The 23,859-nt window shown below is 43.1% G+C and overlaps 1 protein-coding gene across 5 annotated transcripts in view; it reads left to right on the top strand.

The window, feature by feature from the left end:
* Window positions 1-23,859, top strand: part of SHROOM2 (shroom family member 2) — a 191,474-nt gene that overhangs the window by 115,992 nt on the left and 51,623 nt on the right. For 4 of the 5 annotated variants that reach the window (XM_073667318.1, XM_073667317.1, XM_073667316.1 and 1 more), the window contains one exon: window positions 8,339-8,448. The exons of the other annotated variant lie outside the window; for it this stretch is intronic. In XM_073667318.1, the coding sequence (XP_073523419.1) occupies window positions 8,339-8,448 (110 nt within the window). The remainder of the gene's footprint in view (window positions 1-8,338; window positions 8,449-23,859) is intronic. 5 annotated transcript variants of the gene reach the window in all.

Here is a 23,859-nt window from a genome sequence, read left to right as displayed (position 1 = left end):
ATAGCATAAGATTAAGTTCACACGATGCGTTTTTGATGCGTTTTTTGCGGAAGCTTTCTCGCCGTGGAAACGCAGCGAAAACGCTTGTTAATAGGTCTGCCAGGTATAGCCATGTGAATCCGGATGTGCTGTGCAAATGATGTGGAAATTTCTGCTCCGGATTCGCATTGCGGTAAAAACTGCAGCATGACTGTTGTTTGGGCATTTCCGCCACGAATTCGCGCCCATTGACTTGCATTGAATCGCAGCAAAGCCGCAGGTATAATATCTAATATCTAACACGCTGCGGGTGGTACCCTTGTCGGGACAGGAGGACTAAATCTCCTCTCATCTTACCGTTCCTCTTGCTGATAGCGAGAGCAGCGTGGATGGGAGGAGCAGTAGTCTGCTCTGCCGTGCCCGCTGTAAAAAAAAAACAAAAAAAACCTCTATATTCCTGTGTCCGGCGTCGATCCACTCCTCCCGGTGACCGGCCTTATACTGCAGGGAGCAGGATCGCTGATGCTCCCCTGACCCTGGGAACATTCGCAAGAATGTTCCCAGCGTGGTAAGCTCACCAGGGCTGATCAGCTGATCTTTAGCTGATCAACCCCAGTGGCCTCCTGCACAGCAATGTACACTGAGAGGGGTGAGTTTTACACTCCTGTCAATATGCAATGCTGTCTTCTACAGGAGTGACATCAGTGATTTCTGATGTCACTGCTGTTGAAGTGACCCAGATCGCCGTGGGACACTTGGCGTAATCGTGGACTACGTCGTTGACGGCGGACAGCTGAGGGATATGGTTGTTTTACGTTTTTTTCAGGAGATCGAGGGCTTCGCAAACGGAGGGTAATAAAAAAAAAAAAAAAAAATTGTAGAACTGTGTGTTTATTTCATTAAAATACTTTATTCTGGCCGTGTCATTTATTGAAAATGCGGCGACCATTTTACTATGCGATTAGTAATGGCGGTGTCTAATAGACGCCCTCCATTACTAACCTTGGCTTCATGTCAGCCGCCAATACAAGGCTGACGTGAACCCCAACCCCATTATCCCACTCTCCACCGCTACAGGGCAGTGGTAAGACTGGAGGCTAAGCGCCAGATTTGGCTCACCTTATGGATGCGCCATTTCTAGGACTGCTTAGGGGTGATATTAATAGCCGCAGAGGGGGCCAGTATCCATGGCCCCTTCCCTGGGTATTAATATCAGCCCGCAGCTGTCTGTTTAGCCTTTTCTGGTTAGATTTTATAGAGGGACCCCACGTAAAAAAAAATTCTGGGGTCCCCCTGTAATCTAGCTAGTAAAGGCTAAACAAACAGCTGTGGGCTGATGTAAATAGCCAGTGAACATTGTTGGCAAATGGCCCCTTCCCCGGCTACTAATATCAGCCCCCAGCGGTCGACTTTCCCTCTGCTGGTTATAAAAATGACGCGGGATCTGGACATAACAGCACTTTGGATGCATATTTTTTGCTGCATCTAAAACTTTGCATTCTATTGAATGCAGGTAAATCCACATGTGTTCACTGAACCATGCGGATTTACCGCATTCTATACTTTCTAGTGGTCAAATTTCTGTTGCGGAGACTATCGAATCCGCAAGAGAATTTGACATGATGCGGTCCTGAAAGACGTGCCGCATGTCAGTGTCCACGGGTGATTCGCAGCCTCTGATGTACACATAGTGGACATGGGATTTCTAGAGATCCCATCCACTATGCTGTAACATCTGGATGTTGCGGGTTTGACGCTGTATAAACACGCAGGATTCAAACCTGCAGCAACTCCTGACCGTGGCCACATACCCAAACTCACCCGCAGCATGTCCATTTCTGTAGCGGACACGCTAGTCTCCGCTGCAGATTTTGACCCATTGAAGTATCATATGCGGTGGCTTCACATGTACCAACAACAAAAGTGCGGCATTAGAACACCGCGTTTTGGACGCAACAAAAATACGTTGTGTCCAAAGAGCTGCTTCTTGCTGTTCGTGGGGATGTAGCGGCTAACGAACCAGCTGTGAGATGTTAAAATGTTTGCAAGTGGCACCTAGCCGGGCTAAAAATACCAGCTCACAGTCGCCGCTTAAATTACATGAATAGAAATGCTAATGAAGATTGGGTGACTGGGACTAGCTGACACCCAACTCTTTTTTTTTTTTGGTGATGACAAGGTGTCAATCAGACCTTTTCATGACCAAACCCAATTAAAGTAAAGAGTTAAATAAACACAGACAGAGTAAACACTTTATTTTAATTACAACAGACACATTCTTTAATCATTCAAATTAACCAATATACACTGCTCAAAAAAATAAAGGGAACACTCAAATAACACATCCTAGATCTGAATGAATGAAATATTCTCATTGAATACTGTGTTCTGTACAAAGTTGAATGTGCTGACAACAAAATCACACAAAAATAATCAATGGAAATCAAATTTATTAACTAATGCAGGCCTGGATTTGGAGTCACCCCCAAAAATTAAAGTGGAAAAACACACTACAGGCTGATCCAACTTTGACGTAATGTCCTTGAAAAAAGTCAAAATGAGCCTCAGTATTGTGTGTGCCCTCCACGTGCCTGTAAGACCTCCCTACAACGCCTGGACATGCTCCTGATGAGGTTGCGGATGGTCTCCTGTGGGATCTCCTCCCAGACCTGGACTAAGCATCCACCAACTCCTGGGCAGTCTGTGGTGCAAAGTGACGTTGGTGGATGGAGCGATACATGATGTCCCAGATGTGCTCAATCGGATTCAGGTCTGGGCAACGCGCGGGCCAGTCCATAGCTTCAATGCCTTCATCTTGCAGGAACTGCTGACACACTCCAGCCACATGAGGTCTGACATTGTTTTGCATTAGGAGAAACCCAGGGCCAACCACACCAGCATATGGTCTCACAATGGGTCTGAGGATCTCATCTCGGTACCTAATGGCAGTCAGGCTACCTCTGGCGAGCACATGGAGGGCTGTGTGGCCCTCCAAAGAAATGCCACCCCACACCATTACTGACCCACTGCCAAACCGGTCATGCTAAAGGATGTTGCAGGCAGCAGATCGCTCTCCACGGCGTCTCCAGACTCGGTCACATGTGCTCAGTGTGAACCTGCTTTCATCTGTGAAGAGCACAGGGCGCCAGTGACTTTGCCAATCCTGGTGTTCTGTGGCAAATGCCAAGCGCCCTGCACGGTGTTGGGCTGTGAGTTCAACCCCCATCTGTGGATGTCGGACCCTCATACCACCCTCATGGAGTCGGTTTCTAACAGTTTGTGCAGACACATGCACATTTGTGGCCTTCTGGAGGTCATTTTGCTGGGCTCTGTCAGTGCTCCTACTGTTCCTCTTTGCACATAGGCAGAGGTAGCTGTCCTGCTGCTGGGTTGTTGCCCTCCTACGGCCCCCTCCACGTCTCCTGGTGTACTGGCCTGTCTCCTGGTAGCGCCTCCAGCCTCTGGACACTATGCTGACAGACACAGCAAACCTTCTTGCCACAGCTCGCATTGATGTGCCATCCTGGATGAGCTGCACTACCTGAGCAACTTCTGTGGGTTGTAAAGTCCGCCTCATGCTACCACGAGTGTGAAAGCACAACCAAATTTCAAAAGTGACCAAAGCATCAGCCAGAAAGCATTGGTACTGAGATGTGGTCTGTGGTCCCCACCTGCAGAACCACTCCTTTATTGAGTGTGTCTTGATAATTGCCAATAATTTCCATCTAGTGTCTATTCCATTTGCACAACAGCAGGTGAAATTGATTGTCAATCAGTGTTGCTTCCTAAGTGGACAGTTTGATTTCACAGAAGGTTGTTTTACTTGGAGTTATATTCTGTTGTTAAAGTGTTCCCTTTATTTTTTTGAGCAGTGTACGTAGCCCAGTTCTGATGGTAATCCAAGGTTTAAGCAATGTCCCACGAAATAACTGTATTTAGCTCCAAAAAGCATTCATTAATGTACAAAAACGCTTTAAAAATGCTCAAAAAAAGGTCCAACGTTTTTCCTGCCAAGGAGATTCAGAAACGCTCAGGAAATTTCTGCTTCAAATCCTGATCGTGTGCACATACCCTTAAAGGGTTTTATCACGACTTTAAAGGGAACCTGTCACCAAAAAAAAAAAAATGCTATTAACCTGCAGATGTGGAGTTAATCTTTAGGTTAATAGCGTTACTAACCTGCACAGTGCCCGCACTTAACCAAACGCTGTGGGGAGAAAATTAACTTTATTCGACCGGCAGCGTTCTGGTTTCAGTCACTGGGACGTGCCAGTGCTGGTTCAGTCACCGATGGCTGTAACCGCACCCCCGGCCATGATGCAGAGCCAGTGTTACAGCCGTCGGTGACTGGACCAACACCGTCACGGCCCCGTGACTGAAACCGTAATGCTGCCGGGGGAGCAAAGTTAATTTGCTCCCCACAGCGTTTGGGTAAGTGCGGGCACCGGACTGGTTAGTAACAGTAACGCTATTAACCTAAAGATTAACTCCATGTCTGCAGGTTAATAGCTTTTTTCTTTGGTGACCGGTTCCCTTTAATATTGGTGTCCTTTCCTTACAATATACCACCGCCATCACATCGATGCAATCTCAAGCTCCCAGGAATCCTGCCGATTTTAAGAGCTATTCCCAAAATCACAACTTCTCCCCATTCCAAAGTTGATAACTTGCTGATCGGAGGGAGTCCGACCTCTGGGAATCTCAACAATCCCAAGGTGAATATGCTTGACCTCTACTCAGTTATCAGTGGGACTCCTGAAATAGCAGAATACTCTTTGTTCTGCTCTCTCCGGCAGACCCATAAGCATTGAATGGAGAGACCAAGCATGCACGCCTCGATCCATCAAGACAAGGCTGCAGAGCCACGTTCTTTTAAGGTTTAGAGCCCTGATCTCAGGATTGCTGGGGCTACCAGTGTTCAGACACCAAGCGATCAGCAGATTATCCTCTAAGGATAGGGGATAACTTGTGATTTTGGGAATAACTGGGAATAACCCTTTAACTTATTGAAAGGGCCCTCACAGCATGTTGCAGTTCTTGGAAAGATGGTCAGAACTCCCTTTCACCTCTCCACTAACGAGTAGGTGCAACCAGGCCCCTGTTCTGGAGAATATCCATTTCCAGCCTATCTTGTGGATATGCTACAGATGTGAGATGGGAATTCCTCTTTAAGGCCTCTGGTAAGGATGTGATCGCTGGAGAAAGGTCCCTGCTGACCTAACATGTACTTTGTGGGTACACGGTTTGCTTTCCCCTGTGCGCAGCTAAAGCTTCGCTGCAAGTTAAACAAGTTTACCTCCAGCCTAATTACATGGCCAGAAAAGCCATCCATCAGCAGATTATACATGTGTTGATCTAGACCGAGGCAGAAACAAGCTTGTGTGAGGCAGGTAGGGCAAACAAATACCCGCTACCCATATGAAAGCAGTCTACTGTGCTGTGCATAATTACGAGGGCATTGCACACCTTTTTTTAATTAACTTAAAGGGAAGGTATTGCCTTTCTTTATTTATTAAATGCAGATACTGATAAATATTATTTTTTCTAATCTGATTTAATTTTCTGATTGCAGATTTTAATTTATTTTTCTGTATGTGATATAGGGGTGGCCATTTTGCCTAAGCTGCAGTTATAGTGGTTTTCTAGTTTTTCTATTCTTAGTGTTGGCCGTGTCCTCCATATAGCACTACTCCATACTTTTACTGGCGGCGGTGCTGGTTATTGCTGCACCGTCTCATTCAGCTTCTTAGGATGAAGCTATAATGTGAGGCACAGCCGTCGTGTCTGATCAGCTATGAAGGGGACACTGCAGAAGCATCATGGCAGAGATGATGAATGGTGGACCTACAGCAATCAATCAAATCATTTTATATTACAGATAGGCCTCTGTAAAGGGGAAGACTAATGTCAGATATATTTGGCATATTCTTTATATATTTGACTCACTTTTATAGCGCCATTAATTCCACAGCGCTTTACAGATGTCATCCCTGTCCCCATTGGGGCTCACAATCTAGATTCCCTATCAGTAGGTCTTGCTATCTCTATATAGGTGTTCTTTTTCATTGTTTCCCTGCCCCTTACTATAGTGAGATGACTTCTGAAAAGCCTATGTTAATGGGCCAACTGGATTATCCTCTGGTCTCCTGGTGGGCCAGTGGGACTGTAAATCCTTACTATATTTCTACATAGTAATTAGATGAGGTTTAGACTTTCTTTTGCCAAAGTAAACAATCTCAAGCTTTCTTGTGGATGCCACCCACCCATGTCCTTAATGAAACAAAATCTCCAGTTAGGCGTGTTCCTTGCACGTTTCCAGCACTTCCATTCAATGGTAGTGAGATTTCCTCAAGACTACAGAGATACAGCATTGTAATGTGCAAGCCACACAAAAGGGGCATTTACATTGCTGGATAATCATGAACGAGTATTGTTAAAAAAAGCTCATTTCACGATTATCCTGCCATGTAAGTAAACTGTCGATCACCCAATGAACGAGCAAAACGCTTGATCATCAGGAGAAATGATCTTTTATGCGGCATAAAAATCGTTCTCAGCGGTGCATCGTGCTGTGTAAACAGGAGTTGTGCTGCCGAGAACATCAGCCCGTGTGTAGTGAGCATTTTAGTATAGACAGCCATCAGTAAAAGTTTACAGGTTGTATCATGCCGCCGGTCAGTCTATGGCACAAACTCCTTCTGAAAAACGTCCTAATTTGCAATTAAAATAATATGATTTATTAAAGTTTCCCGACTAAAAGTTGTACATAATATTCCGTGTGCTGGTCCTCCATAAAAAAACACCAACTCAGTACTATAGAATAACAATTGGGCTATACTCTTGTGGACCAGTTGCACCAAAAATTCAAGTATCCACTGAGAATATATTGGTGCAGCCAGGCAACTTGGTGTTTTGGGGTGTCTAGGCTGTCTTCTACAGCAGAGGTTCAAACCCAACATCCCCATAATTTATTGTAACGGATGATGAGCCACTATCAGGAACCTCACTGAGGACACATGCTCTCGGAGGAATTGAGCATGCATGTGTTGTTGGGAACAGGAGGATTAGCTGTCGATTGATCAAGCATTCGACCTATCGTGTGTCACTAGTCCAGTAAATCTTTTACTTTTGGTGCTTTAATAAACTAAATACTTGAAACAGTGGATGGAAGACTTTTTACACCATTGAAACACAAATTCCCTTTCTGGTGCCATACCAATCCAATCCCCTTTAATGAATTGTCCACTATTAAAATTCTGTCCCAAACTCATTCTCTTACATACTAAGGAGGGGTTTTTCATTTACTCACATTATGGAAAATGCCTCCGCTCTACAGGGAAGCGCCGCACGAGCCCTTTGGCCATGATTACATCCCGTCAAACAGTCACATGGTCCCTAGCGCTCCTGGCGTTGTCTTGTGGGCTGCACGTGCTGCAGAGACAACCCCATTGAGATGTATGGAACTATTTTTTTGGTTTACAGAGCGCTCCTGTGTTTTCTAGTGTCGGACACTGCTGGTCACTGCTTATCCTGCCAAGAACAAAAGGATCGGCAGTCTGAAATCAGACCTGTGATCTTTATCTTGCCCAAAATCATGTGTTAGGGGAGAGTCGGGAGGTCCCAGGCACATTAGACTGTCAGATGAGCCCAAGGGTGTAAGTTTGTGTATGAGGTCCTTAGGGCTCTGTTCACATGTCCGTTCATTCCATTTGGATCAGAATTAGGACAAACCTACGGGACAGATAACTATGAGCACACACTAAGTATTTGCAGCAGTCATTTCTTCACTAAAAACCCTGCGTAATATATGTGTGTTTTTGATGCATTTTTAGAGGCATTTTATCCCATTCATTTGAATGGGTGAAAAAATGCTGAAAGAATTGACAAAAAATAAGCAACGTAGGCATGAGGGTACAGTACGCAGCATGTGACTAAGCCCATTAATGGAATAGGATCAGTCCTGTCCCCATAGATTTATTTATGGAAGAAGCGTTGGATGGCATTTGTGAACAGAGCCTAAAATCACATTTATTCCCATGCTCGTATTTATGGCTTTGCTTTCTTGGAATAATTAGAACAAGTGTCTGAAGTGTTCTTGGCGCTGGTCTTCTCCTGTTTACCCTCTATTCCCAGATAAGAGCACAATGCATAATGGCAGAGTGGCAGCGGATCTGCTGGAGTCATGTGGTCCAGTGCTAAGCTTGCAGCACGCCAGCATGATACCACAGCATGCTATTGGCTTCATGCACTCCAGCGCAGACCAAACCCACAACACACAGGCTTCCATAATAACACATTTCTCCGTCCTGAAACTCGATGACTGGCTGTCTGACTGTGCGCTTTGAAATCATTTCTGCAGGGAGCAGTTGTAGATTCAACGAAGCAGACGCCGATCAGCAGCGAGGGGGGCAATGCTGAGAGCGCCCGCTCCGCACACTGCAGCAATGACCCAGAGGGCTCGTCTGTAAGGTAAGGTGCACCCCTGTTACCAGGGCAGAGGTGCCCACATTACATCCAATGATACTGCTCAGCTCTTATTAAATAAGTGTATTCAAATTATTATTATTTTTATGCTTTTTTTTTTGCAATAGGGTGACCCCAATAATGACTGTATATAAAGCATAGGTCCATGTAATAAATGAGCCTCTTATAGGTTTCTTGTGTATATAGTAATAGACGGCTGGATTATGTTGTATTGCATTTCCCATATATTGAATCACACAGGCAGAGAACATAGTAAATTCCTCTGGGAGAACATCCTGTGTGTCGGGCACAATCAGCCCTTGTTCTGCACAGACCCCTATTTCTGCCTCATGTATAGATGTATTCTCCCCGGCCTCCATTTGATTTCTGGATCAGTGTAGGAGGCATAAATCACTGTCTGCAGTCTCCAGCTCTCCGCGTTGTAAGCAGTGTCTGATGTGTGGAGTCCACCCACCGGGTGTGTGAGCTGTGGAGAGACATTTACACTCTTTCCCCCAATGTAAACCACATGGATTTCTTTTTCTGAAGGATTTGTGTCTGTATCGCAGTATCGTAAATGTTACACTGAATGTGAAGGGTTACATGGCACTGAGTATTGGGGACATGGTGTATCTTCCTAAATGTGACTATTACATGGAAATGTAAGTGACTATAGACTGACCAGGGACTATAAGGTTATAAGAAATGTCAAATTATAATATGTATCCATGTATATACACATACTCCTATATATCTCCTTATACACTCGGACACTGACAGCGCCGGTGCAGCTCTGTGTAATATATATCCATATATAAATACACATACTCCTATATACCTCCTTATATACACTGACAGCGCCAGTGCAGCTCTGTTTATATTATGTATCCATATATATATATACACATACTCCTATATACCTCCTTATACACTCTGACACTGACAGCGCCGGTGTTGCTCTGTGTATATTATATATCCATATATATACACATACTCCTATATATCTCCTTATATACACTGACAGCGCCGGTGCAGCTCTGTGTATAATATGTATCCATATACAGTACAGACCAAAAGTTTGGACACACCTTCTCATTTAAAGATTTTTCTGTATTTTCATGACTATGAAAATTGTACATTCACACTGAAGGCATCAAAACTATGAATTAACACATGTGGAATTATATACTAACCAAAAAAGTGTGAAACAACTGAAAATATGTCTTATATTCTAGGTTCTTCAAAGTAGCCACCTTTTGCTTTGATGACTGCTTTGCACACTCTTGGCATTCTCTTGATGAGCTTCAAGAGGTAGTCACCGGAAATGGTCTTCCAACAATCTTGAAGGAAGACCATTTCACTTGTTGGCCCTTTTGCCTTCACTCTGCGGTCCAGCTCACCCCAAACCATCTCGATTGGGTTCAGGTCTGGTGACTGTGGAGGCCAGGTCATCTGGCGTAGCACCCCATCACTCTCCTTCTTGGTCAAATAGCCCTTACACAGCCTGGAGGTGTGTTTGGGGTCATTGTCCTGTTGAAAAATAAATGATGGTCCAGCTAAACGCAAACCGGATGGAATAGCATGCCGCTGCAAGATGCTGTGGTAGCCATGCTGGTTCAGTATGCCTTCAATTTTGAATAAATCCCCAACAGTGTCACCAGCAAAGCACCCCCACACCATCACACCTCCTCCTCCATGCTTCACGGTGGGAACCAGGCACGTAGAGTCCATCCGTTCACCTTTTCTGCGTCGCACAAAGACACGGTTGTTGGAACCAAAGTTCTCAAATTTGGACTCATCAGAGCAAAGCACAGATTTCCATTGGTCTAATGTCCATTCCTTGTGTTCATTAGCCCAAACAAGTCTCTTCTGCTTGTTGCCTGTCCTTAGCAGTGGTTTCCTAGCAGCTATTTTACCATGAAGGCCTGCTGCACAAAGTCTCCTCTTAACAGTTGTTGTAGAGATATGTCTGCTGCTAGAACTCTGTGTGGCATTGACCTGGTCTCTAATCTGAGCTGCTGTTAACCTGCGATTTCTGAGGCTGGTGACTCGGATAAACTTATCCTCAGAAGCAGAGGTGACTCTTGGTCTTCCTTTCCTGGGGCGGCCCTCAAGTGAGCCAGTTTCTTAGTAGCGCTTGATGGTTTTTGCCACTGCACTTGGGGACACTTTCAAAGTTTGCCCAATTATTCAGACTGACTGACCTTCATTTCTTAAAGTAATGATGGCCACTCGTTTTTCTTTACTTAGCTGCTTTTTTCTTGCCATAATACAAATTCTAACAGTCTATTCAGTAGGACTATCAGCTGTGTATCCACCAGACTTCTGCACAACACAACTGATGGTCCCAACCCCATTTATAAGGCAAGAAATCCCACTTATTAAACCTGGCAGGGCACACCTGTGAAGTGAAAACCATTTCTGGTGATTACCACTTGAAGCTCATCTAGAGAATGAAAAGAGTGTGCAAAGCAGTCATCAAAGCAAAAGGTGGCTACTTTGAAGAACCTAGAATATAAGACATATTTTCAGTTGTTTCACACTTTTTTGTTAAGTATATAATTCCACATGTGTTAATTCATAGTTTTGATGCCTTCAGTGTGAATGTACAATTTTCATAGTCATGAAAATACAGAAAAATCGTTAAATGAGAAGATGTGTCCAAACTTTTGGTCTGTACTGTATATGTACACATACTCCTATATACCTCCTTATACACTCTGACACTGACAAGGCCAGTGCAGCTCTGTGTATATTATATATCCATATATATATATATATATATAAACATACTCCTATATGCCTCCTTATATACACTGACAGCGCCAGTGCAGCTCTGTGTATATTATGTATCCATATATATATACACATACTCCTATATACCTCCTTATATACACTGACAGCGCCAGTGCAGCTGTGTATATTATGTATCCATATATATATACACATACTCCTATATGCCTCCTTATATACACTGACAGCGCCGGTGCAGCTCTGTGTATATTATGTATCCATATATATATATACACATACTCCTATATACCTCCTTATATACACTGACAGCGCCGGTGCAGCTCTGTGTATAATATGTATCCATATATATATACACATACTCCTATATACCTCCTTATATACACTGACAGCGCCGGTGCAGCTCTGTGTATATTATGTATCCATATATATATATATATATATACACATACTCCTATATACCTCCTTATATACACTGACAGCGCCGGTGCAGCTCTGTGTATATTATGTATCCATATATATATACACACCCATATATACCTTATATACTCTGACACTGACAGCGCCGGTGCAGCTCTGTGTATATTATGTATATATATAAAGAAAAGGCTGGCAAAAGAGATCTTTAATCCACACATGTGAAGCTTATTATTCTTGGTGCCTGAACTACTTCTTAATACTTTAGGGGGACCAAACAGAATTCTTGTGGTTTGAGGGGTTGAATAATAAATGACACTCTGAATTAACTTTTAACGTTTTAAAAAAAAAATAAAAAAATTTGCTGCAGTGCATTTCCCACTTCCAGGCTGATCTACAGTACAAATGTCACAATGCCAAGTTAATTCCGCATGTGTCAACCAGCTAAATCTGCAGGGGGTTGAATACTACTTGTAGGCACTGTATATACACATACTCCTATATATCTCCTTATATACACTGACAGCTCCGGTGCAGCTCTGTGTATAATATGTATCTATCTATCTATCTATCTATACACACACCCATATATACCTTATATACTCTGACACTGACAGTGCTGGTGCAGATCTAGAAGTGTCACTGAGCAGGGTCACGTGGAGGACGCCCAAATAAATTCCTGTAAATGGAAGATGGGACTTTTTTAGTCATATGTCTGATTGTCAGGATTTGTGGACTACCCGGGGCTGGTAGGTGTTTGCTGTATCTGGGCATGTTCCCTGATCTGCAGAGTTCCTCCCGCATGTCCATAGCATAAGCTGAGATGACGGAGCTCTGCAGTCTATCTCATACCCTTTGGGCAGTGTTTCCCAACCTGCGGTTCTCCAGCTGTTGCAAAACTTCAAGTCTCATCTGTCAAGACATGATGGGTGCCGTACTTTTGCACCAGCTGTAGAGCCACAGGTAAGGCGAGGCTGCCTCAGGGGAAGTTCACACCAGGCGTATACGTAGTGGATTTTCAGTCTGGATTTTTAATATATGGAGCAGATCTCCCAGACAGAAAACCCGCTGCTTATTTCAGTATTAGCTTCCTGGAAGTAGCATTTACACAACTACGAGGCCGCTGCGTAAATTATCTGGTGCTGCAGGTAAGACGTGGAGGGATGTCCGTTTATGCTGCTGATTTCAAGGGGTGAATGTTCAGGATATCCACAGTGACATCTGCAGCGGTTTCTGGTGCTGTGGATTTTGCCGCTGATTTTCCCATGTGCACATACTATTGGGTACTATTGCCATAATATCCTGCCGGAGATTTCCAATTCACCGCCACTGTCCTCCAGGTGACTAAAGCCAAATGATCTGCCAATATCGTGCATATGTTTTCTGCTGAGAGGACAGAAATGTGAGTCCGCGCTGTTCTCCAAGATCATTCAGACCAGGTCTTTATTCTTATCCTTTATGGGAGAAGAGTCACTGTGATATCAGTATAAACCATAGAGGCTGACCATGAGAAGATGCAGGTTTTGTTCTGTAGGTCATTTAGTTAGTAAAGGAATAAAAAGCTTGACTCAAAAAGCAATGTATATTGAGAAATTAGCTTCTCACAGTTGAGGGAAATGGAAACTCCTATAATTTTATGAACAGTTCCAGCACCGCATATGTTGGCCTAACCATATAATGGACTGGGGTCTGGTAGCCAGCATCCCCTCCCGTCTACTCCTGGGGGTGGCCGGATGTAAACCATGTACGGAGCTGGAGCAGCCCGGAGCTGGAGCAGCACAGATCTGTGCGCTGTATTTTTTGTTCTCGTGAGCTGCAGCTTCTTTTGAAGTGATGGGGAGGTCACAAAATTTTATACAACCCCTTTAATATTTTGGTACTTATTAAGAGACCCTTTTTGCACTATGCACCATAAGATGTCTTTGTCTCTTTCCGTTGATAAACATCAACCACACCACGCCAATCCATTATTGAATTCCTGCAAATTTTAAAGAGGGTAATACCATATTGTGGGAATCCTAGCAATATCGCACAAAGTGGTGGTATGTTACAAGGATATATCGTCATATTATGATTAGTAGAGCTTGGTCCTCCGGCACCCCCCACTAACTCTGAAGCGGAAAGGAGCTGCAATGCTGGTATAGTGCTGTGTGCAGTTTTTCCTTGGGACCAGCTGTGGCCAGAATGAGCTCGGCTGCTGGTCCCTCTGTGCAAGGAAACTTGCGATACCTGGTGGGAATGGGGTGTCGCAGAGGTCAGACCAATCAAAAGGTGATGGTATAGTCCTAATGCTAGCCATCACTTTACAAGATGGGAATAACCCCTTTAATATCCTAGAAACCCTTTTCAAGTCAGCATGCAAATTAAACATCCTGCGAAAAATGAGATTGACAACTAAGCAGCAAAATGAAATAAATACACGTGCAGGTTGGTGTGACTGCATTACTACAGTGTACACGCACATAGAACCGCATACACACTAAGATCAATGTGAACGTTGAGTGTATGAATTTTGATCTGCATTACTACTATATACATTATAATTGTAAAACTGAGAAACTTGGCGCCCATCTTGTGTGAGCCCATCTGCCAGCGACAAGGTGACCTCTTTAGATGAGAGCCTATACTAACAGACGTACCTTTCCTACAAATGTAACGGTCAGGTAGGCCACAAATATAATCTGTGCGTTAATATCTCAGTTTTTTGGGCATAATGTAATTCAGTTCAGAGTTCATACATTCATTGTTCATATGGACCTTGGCTCACTGAGTGCAGTTGTATTTCTTTGGATACTTAAATGGATGGTGTCAGCACAGAATGAGTGTTCAAACTAAGTCCCGTCGCTCGGTGCATCATGGCAGCCAATCATTTATATACACCTTCCCACTTGCTTGTTTTCCCTCTATCTCCACCACCCCCTTATTTGATTGACATCTCTGGCTTCATAGAGCCTGAAAAGGGCAGAGATAGATGGAAAACAGCAGGAGGGAAGATGTATATAAATGATTGGCCCCGCCGTGAAGCACTGAGCGCCTGTACTGGGTTTGAACGGTCATCCTGCTGACAGAGGCCCTTTAAACATCTTACTAGTTGCCATTTGTGTTAAGTCAATGTGTTACCTTGTGTCCATGAATGTTATTTTATTCTTGGACCGTAGCTGTAGATCTTCGAATATTTTAGAATGGAGGTTAACGATACAACTGCGCAGTGATTGCTGGGATGGGGCAGCTGATAAAACTGTGCTGACATAACTATAGAAGAAGAATATATGAAATATTTAATTATAATGAGACTATGTGTGACTAGACACAATTAATACATAGTAGCAGAGCAGGCTGTACATGCATCTGTACATGGTGTAAATCATGGCACCTGATGATATGGCTACTTGGCCCATACTACTAATTGTCCGTCTGCTCATAACCCATGAGGGTCCTTCTGTGATTGTCTTCTCCTGTGATAAATGTATGATGAGGACGCTGGGATGAGAATGTCTAGTACTCCTGACAATGACGGGATTGTTCAATCAGGATTATCTTTGTCCGTGGTCCCAGTTATGAAATTTAGACATCATAGAAAAGACACATTTCTTGGGACACACGTCCTCAAACGTGAGAGGAGACCTGCTGACATTATGCCGGCAAATTTGAGCATGTCCTAATAAGGGTGGGGTTTGTGTAAACCTTCCCAAAACGTGGGTGTTCCCAGGATAGTCCTGAGCGTGAGAATTACTGTAAATATCCCTATTTTATCAACTTATTGGTAAGTGTGCACTTGTGATCTGAGGCTATCCTCACAAAATCCCACCTCGCTCTTCAGATCCGGACAGCAGACAACACAAGTGAAATTCCTACAGTTTATGTCCCATAGGGATCCCTGCGGGATATACCCACACCTCACATCCATATCCATATATGTAGTACGGCAATGTCATCAGTGCCTGTGATGCCAGGCTTTGTGTGTGGGAGTGAATCGCACCCAGTGTCCCCAGTGACGGGAGGGTGGTAATAAGAGGGGTGGTGTTTGGTTTGACAGGGCGGCAAACATCTCTGAATATATGTGTTTTTTATACCTACGCCACATGTTTTCTTTTAGCATACCAATGTGCAGAGTCAGATTTATTTTGCAATTTTAACTTTTTTTTTTTTGTTTTAATTAAAGCTCTGGGTATGCAATTCTTTCAGCAGATGTAGCCATTTCAGTGGCTGATGGCACCGAGCCGACAGATTTTCAGCATAATGTAATGCAATAAAATATTTCTAGAGGACTTATCACCAGGTGGCCAGTCTTATTTTATTCCCGCTGGTTTCAAGTAATGTATTTTTTTTTTTTTTTACTTTTTTCAAATCCACCATTTTGTTCCAGAGATAAGGCGAGGCTCCCAGGGTAGTTATGCTGAGCAGCCTAAAGACATGACCCCAGAGAATCCTGTAAGCACCTCCCCCTTGGCAAAGACCATAAAAATTGCCACTAGATAAAAAGGCCCACATCTCTGAAAACGTATTTATTTCTTCCCCATTTATTTATTCCCCATTGGAGCTCACAATCTAAATTCCCTATCAGTATGTCTTTGGGGTGTGGGATGAATATAGAGAACCCGGAGAAAACCCATACTAACTCCCTTTAGTCGTTGTGGGATTTGAAGCCTGGACGCTGGAAGGCGGCATGCTAACCACTGAGACACTGTGCTGCCCATAACTATAAAGCAGATTTAAAAAAAATGATTTTTCAGAGGAGCAGCGGGAATGAAATATGACCAAAAGTTGGTCACTCTTGACCTAGTGACAGGTCCTCTTTAAAGTCCATGGAAGTAAAATGTTTAAAACATTTGGAAAATTGATCAAATTCCTTTTTGTTAAACTAATTTCCATAGTCGTTGTGATCTGCTGTTATAGATGTATGTGATGTTAGCATGGAATTAAATAATCTGGAAAACACCACTGATTTCTGAAAAGAAAGCTATACAATCCCCTTTAGTACTGCACAGAGACTTCTGTTACTGAAAATGTTCCACGCACAAGACTATTGATTTACTGAAGTTGAGATGGAGATACATATTAAGCAAACATATCTGGCCAATTTCGGCAGGGCCAACCAATGTTCATATCTCCTATGTTGGGAGTAGAAAGGGTCAGGCATATTGAATATCAGCATGCCCAGTAATGTGTGCTCAGATGATGAGCCACAGCGGTGGTGTTTGGCAGCTGCTTTCTTCCCTATCTTGATTCAAAGCACGTAAACGCTCATCCGAACCAAACGTGGCTTTTTATAAAGGGGTCTCGAGTAGTGTCTGCCCCTCAATGTTAGTCAGCCTTCTCTGTATGGTCATGCATACACAAATAGCTGTCAGAATGAGACCGCCCACTGGACTCCCAAGGCCATAAAGAACAGAGATTTAAAGGGGGCACAAATTAGGGACTGTATTAAAGTAATGAAATATTTTATTCTAATAGAGAAAACCTGTAAATTCCCTGCATCTGTCTCACCGGCCCGGTATTGTTTTAACCAAGTGCGTATGGCCACCGCAGCCAATTATGTGCCCCAGCTGTAATGGTAGCATGGTCCACATGAGACCACTCAGGCTATGGTAGCGTGGTCCACATGAGACCACTCAGGCTATGGTAGCATGGTCCACGTGAGACCACTCAGGCTATGGTAGCATGGTCCACGTGAGACCACTGAGGCTATGGTAGCATGGTCCACGTGAGACCACTCAGGCTATGGTAGCATGGTCCACGTGAGACCACTGAGGCTATGGTAGCATGGTCCACGTGAGACCACTCAGGCTATGGTAGCGTGGTCCACATGAGACCACTCAGGCTATGGTAGCGTGGTCCACGTGAGACCACTCAGGCTATGGTAGCATGGTCCACGTGAGACCACTGAGGCTATGGTAGCATGGTCCACGTGAGACCACTCAGGCTATGGTAGCATGGTCCACGTGAGACCACTGAGGCTATGGTAGCATGGTCCACGTGAGACCACTCAGGCTATGGTAGCATGGTCCACGTGAGACCACTCAGGCTATGGTAGCATGGTCCACGTGAGACCACTGAGGCTATGGTAGCATGGTCCACGTGAGACCACTCAGGCTATGGTAGCATGGTCCACGTGAGACCACTGAGGCTATGGTAGCATGGTCCACGTGAGACCACTCAGGCTATGGTAGCATGGTCCACGTGAGACCACTCAGGCTATGGTAGCATGGTCCACATGAGACCACTGAGGCTAGCAGTCGTGGACATTTGAAAACGTCATCACTTCCAGACACTTCTCAATGATTAGAGAGGATTTTTTCACAATTATTTTATTGCTTCCCCTGATTTGTCCATTAAAAAAAATTCTTGGATAATCTGTTTGAAACAATAAAAGTTGTTCTACTGAATCTTTTCGCCCTCTGATATGCATCAGTTTCCTCTCCTGCTGCTTCTCTGTAACATGACATTTTCATAGTGACAGGTTTCCTCTAAAGTGACGATAAAACATTTTGTGAAGCTCACATAATGTACAATAATTTTTTCTTTTGCTCTTGTGGTCGACCTTTCTTTTTATTTGCTAGTGAAATAAATATATAAGATGAAGTTATTGCTCTTGGCTATAAAATTGTTAGAAATCAGAATAAAGGGAATCTGTCACCAGGTTTTTGCCACCTAATTTGAGAGCAGCATAATGTAGGGGCAGAGATACTGATTCCAGTGATGTATCACTTACTAGGCTGCTTGCTGTAGTCTTGATAAAATCCCTGTTTTATTACAAGGAGATTATAACTAGAGGACTAATAAACCTGCCGTCATGAAGTCCTCCATATCCATGGACTCTGTGTAACCCCACCCCCACCACTGATTGACAGCTTTCTATGTACACTGTGCATAGGCAGAAAGCTGCAATCAGTGGTGTGGGCTTAGTTATATAGGGATCAGTATGCTAGATCTGCAGCAGATAAAACAGTAATTTTATCAAAACTATATCAAGCAGCCCAGTAAGTGATACATCACTGAAATTAGGGTCTCTGCCCCTACATCACACTGCTCTCATGTGGAGTAGCAAAAAACCTGTTGACAAATTCCCTTTAATGGAGAATAGGGTTTACAGTGGTGGGAGCTGCATAGACTTGAGTACTTTCACTCTTGCCCATGAATATGTTGATGGATTGGGAATAATAAAACCTGAAGCAGAAATGTTGTAGTCTGCACAGCGTTCTGGAAGTGAGTGGTCTTAAAATGATTTTTGTGAGCTGTGACCTGGATTAGTAGATGCATTTAGTGATCACTGGAACTTGTTTAACCTGTTGGGAAGTCGTGGAGTGATGCCAGGAAATACACAAACTCTACACGTTCCAAGCGCTCTCGTGTTGGAGGTTCGTTTTATTTTATGCTTTTTTTCACTTTATTTGACAATCCAAATTGCCTTCAGCTTGACAGTTCTCATGATGAAACATTAACGAAGACCTTTTCAAGCTGTCCGTACATGCTCTCTCCTATAGCTTGAAAGGCATCTCTGGGTTCACAAACTTTAAGTGTAAGTAAATTACAGATTTGAAAGTGGTTGTAAAATGTATTTGTGGTAAATCTAGCCTTTTTGTCAGAAGCGTTAATTATTCATACAGTGTAGGGCATTGCTAGGTGTCCCAAATATAAGCCCATAGGAAACAAGTGGCATAATATAGAAATACTTCAGAAATGTGGTTGTGGCAACTTTTCCATTTCTTCTTGCACCGAAAAGTTAGGCATAGTGATGTATCTGCACAGGAACATTCGGAGTTGTCGGACAGAATGATGACTTGTGTATGTCTATTGGCTTATTACATTGTAGGGATGACTCTACTATGTTTTTCTAATTCATCTATTTGATGCACTTTTAGCAAGGGTTCATACTAACATTAAACCCCTTTTTGGTGGATTAAATTAAGACTGCACATCCTAATATTATACAGTGATGTATTATAAAATGTTCAAAAATGAACACAAGATTCTTAGCCAACATTTTGATCAAATTGTATAAGCCCACTGCCACATCATGGTGACCTTTTTATAAGTGGGTAACTACTCTATTAAGTGCAACAGCACTACAACACTTTATCCCAAGGATTAGACACCCAGATGCCCAACACCCCTGCCACCTGCCAAGCATTATTTCCCTGGGCTCTGAGCAGCACCGCCTCACAGACACAGCACTACAGCAGCAATGGCTGCTATGCGGCACCAACCCTCAAGTGAACTGATCTTAAAAACACAGCTTTTCATGTAGGTTCAGACAACAAACTGAGAGCAACTAGACCCTTGTTGCAACCTGATGCTAAGATAAAAGGAAGCACCTGTCCAAATGGAAGGCGCGCTGGTACCAAGGGAAGGCAAAAAAAATAAGGGGACAGATTAAGTAATTAAGCCATAACTAGTAAAAAAAAAGACACACCTCACATCCATTTCTCATTTTAAAAGAGGTCACTGTGACGTGGTAGTGGGCTTATACAATTTTGAGCAGAATGTTGCTAACAAATTTTGTTTTGTTTTTTTGTTTTTTTTTACATTTTGCTTGGCGTCAATAGGTCAAAATATATTTGGATGTGGGGGTAGAAGTCTTTATTTCTACAGTCCTGGAACTCTATGAAGGGGATCTCCAGTTAATTTTTAATTCCTTTTTCCAATTCTGCAGTGGTAACAAGCATTACCTTTTATAATGGCTTAAAAAAATTGGATACATCCCCACTTCTTTTGGACCCAGTCCTGGAGTTGCAGCAATTTCAACAAAAGCGACCAGGGGCAGTCTTACTCTTCCTGCCACAGTTCTATGCCTTTAAAGCGATACTGCAGAGTTTCAATGGGTTTGGAGGGAAGAGGGGCAAAGTTACACACGAAAACAGTCAGAGAAAGGGGTATTTATTACATGCTCTCATTTAGTATCTCTGTAGCTGGTTTCTAGATGTGAACCGCTGTGACAAAGATACCATTGATTATAAAATGATCTTCAGCAAAGCTTCCAAGCTAAGCATTGGAGGTGCCCTTTAAATCTTGTGCTTGACATATGAGTGACCATATGAGAAGGTCTGGTATCAGGGAGATGGGACTTAGCACAGCTCGCTGATCTTGTGGTTACAGCTCTTAGACAAAACAACATCTGGTTGTAGATTATTTGTGAACACAGTGAATGCCGAGGCCAGAGCATGCTTTTAAGTCTAATGACTCGGCTTAGCTTTTTATTATTCTTTTTTTCTTGGTTAGAGACATATGTAATATAGAACATGTGTAATTTCTGCTGACATTGTCCAATTCTTCTAAGTCTCCAAAAAATTAGACCATTTCTAAAACCAAAAAATTTAATCTAATAAAATTCTAATATAATGCTATTTATTTTATTTAATTCAGCGTTTATACTTTGATGCTTATAAAGAATAACAGATAAATCGAGACAATAGAATAAGGGGCATAGTGGGTCTGGCCATTGTTGGCTATGTTCACACATTTATTCTGCTATAAAGTTAAGAGAGCAGGGTCACCGAGTGCTGAGAAGCATTGTACATCTGCTCACTCACTAAATTACCGTACATCACCAAGCACAGCACCAAGCATCAGATGGAGGGGTGTAAAGCACGCTGCCACTGGTCTCTGGACCATCATGGAAACTTTTTCTGTGGAGTGATGGATCACGCTTCTCTATCTGGAAGTCTGATGGAGCAGTCTGGGTTTGGCAAATGCCAGGAGAGCGTTATAGGACTGCATTGTGCCAACTGTAAGCTTTGGTGAATAATACTATTGGCTTGTTTTATACGTAGTTGGCTGAGGCCACTTAATCCCAGCAAAAGTAAATCTTACTTTTTCAGCCTACCAAGGCTTTATGGATGATGGTATGCTTCCAGACTTGAAAGAAAACTTTTGGGATCTATGCCCCCATCCATAAAAGCTTTTGGGGCATTTGGTACAGAAGAACTTGATTTGCCGCTGTGACCTGTTGTATTCCTTTTGATGAACTAGAAGGGAGATGCCAGCCAGACCCTCTCTTCTGAATGAATGGGCAAATCTTTCCACATATGCTTCCAAAATCTGATAGAAAACCTTCCCAGAAGCTGCTATAGCTGCAAAAGGGGGATCAACTCCACATTAATACCTATGGGACGTTATAAAAGCTCCGGTGGGTGTAAGGTGTAGACGGCCCCATACTTTTGTCCATATAATATTCATTTTAGGATATAAGCACAAGTTAAATTGCTGATGACAAATATCCTGAAAATATTGGGAACTGATATGTAATACCAATATAAATGCCAGGACATACGGGGCTTAATTCCTCACCCCATTGGCCACATGAACACGTGGCTGAGCCAACCATTCGTTTATGGGGGACTCTGGTAAGATGGATATCAGTTGAATAAGCAGTCATCCATCAGGCAAGCTCCAATAGACTTCACATTCATAAGATGCTTAGCCGTTCTGATGCCACAGTTTGATTTCAGAGCATGGTGCCATTACTGTAAGTCAATGAATCCTAGGCCCTGATTTCTGAAGACTGGCGTTGTTCACCCTGGTCTTAATGAGGGAGCAAGCTGGAGTGAGACGCTCCGGATTCATAAAGGGGTGCATGCCTCTTCATGAATCTGTGTCGTTTGATAAGTGGCGCGTGCCTCCCTGCACCACGCCAGAAATCTCACCCCCGCCCCCCAGTCATGAATCAGATGAGCTATAGCATCGCGCCACCCCATCCTGCCCCAGCTCCCCCAATTAGGCTGAGCTGAGAGAAACCAGTGTGAAAATGTCAAAAGTCACAATTTTGGTGCAGCTCCAAGATTCGCCAACATTAACATTTTTAAAAGCTTTTATGCCACAATTCTCACATGACGGCTTTGATGGAGCTGGTTCATTGAGTTTTTACTTGTTCCCCTTGTTTGTTTAAAAAAAGATGTCCTATTGCTATGATATGCCAAAATCTAATGATCAGTGGACACCAAACACTGGGTCTTCTCCGATCCCTAGACCTTATTAGCCCCATTGAAGTGCATAGGGCTGATTTCCAGTATGTTTGTAGGTTTTTGAGACAAGGATACTACATTGCCCCGTGGAGACAGAAAGGGTTATAAATATGTAAAGACTTGTAGAAGTGTAGACTCCTTATATATATATATATATATATATATATATATATATATATATATATATATATATATATATATATATATATATATATATAATCTCACCATGTACCATACTGGGGGAGATGGGGCTGCATGTTGTTTTGTGAAATATAACTGAGCTGAATCCACTATACTGGGGTTTGCTTACTAAGGAAAAAACACTCTAAAGTACGGAAGGAAACACTTAAAACTGAATGCCACTAATCAGGCTCAATCTAAAAATCAACTTTAATGTTTCTTCCTAAAGAAAATAGTTATCCTTATTAAGAGAGTATATGGAAAAAATGCTGAAAGGAAAACCCTGCTGAGGCCCGTGCACAGAGCCTGTATGGGACACATCAAGTCTGTTCCATAGGGTTCTAAGTGCCGCCATGCTGCCCCCTTATATACCGCAATATTCTCCCCCAGGTGCAATGCTTCTGTAGAATACCCGTATAGTGCATCTGAAGGCACATGCTACGCCTTTCTATTCTTCTTCCTTTCTATTCTTCCAAACTGCATAGAAATCCATGTGAAATCAAAAGTATATTAGGGGGTCTGATCAGGTCGGGGCTCCAGATTATGGTTCTGTACAACATGAATCTGTAATATAGACATGTTTATGGGACCTGTGGGAATCCAAAGCTTCTCTACTCTGTCGTCCTGGTGCTGGCCATGATATCTTTTGCTTTGAGATTGCTTGTAGTTCTCTGCATGGCAACTGGTTGGAAGCATTGAGATGAAGAGGTAAAATCGAGGGATCGTTGGAGGTCAATGCACTCAGACCCATATTGTGGGTAAGGCGGGAGGTTAGTCTTTAATTATGGAAAAATAAACAGGGTATGTTAACATTGGGTTTTAATTTAATCAAAAAGCCCAATGTGTATTTTCCAAAGAATCCACCGCAGCCCATGTGGCTACCAGGTGTGGTACCCTCGAGAAATCCACTGATAAACCGCCTCAATAAGTGACATTTCAATTGCATGCAGTCTTCAAAGCAACAGCGTGAAAAATCTGTGGCCATTCGAACAGCCACATTCTGATTGCATATAATGGGAGGCAACTTGTGGTAGGTTTAAATGTAGATTACGGTAGGAAATACATGCTAGAATCCTAGTGACATATTGACATACCCTAATAGTAACAT

The sequence above is a fragment of the Phyllobates terribilis genome, unplaced genomic scaffold (assembly GCF_046119375.1).
Source record: "Phyllobates terribilis strain yellow unplaced genomic scaffold, ASM4611937v1 Scaffold_2__4_contigs__length_985480577, whole genome shotgun sequence".
Taxonomy (NCBI): domain Eukaryota; kingdom Metazoa; phylum Chordata; class Amphibia; order Anura; family Dendrobatidae; genus Phyllobates; species Phyllobates terribilis.
The sequence above is the reverse complement of the archived record's forward strand: the minus strand, read 5'-3'. Positions and strand labels throughout refer to the sequence as shown.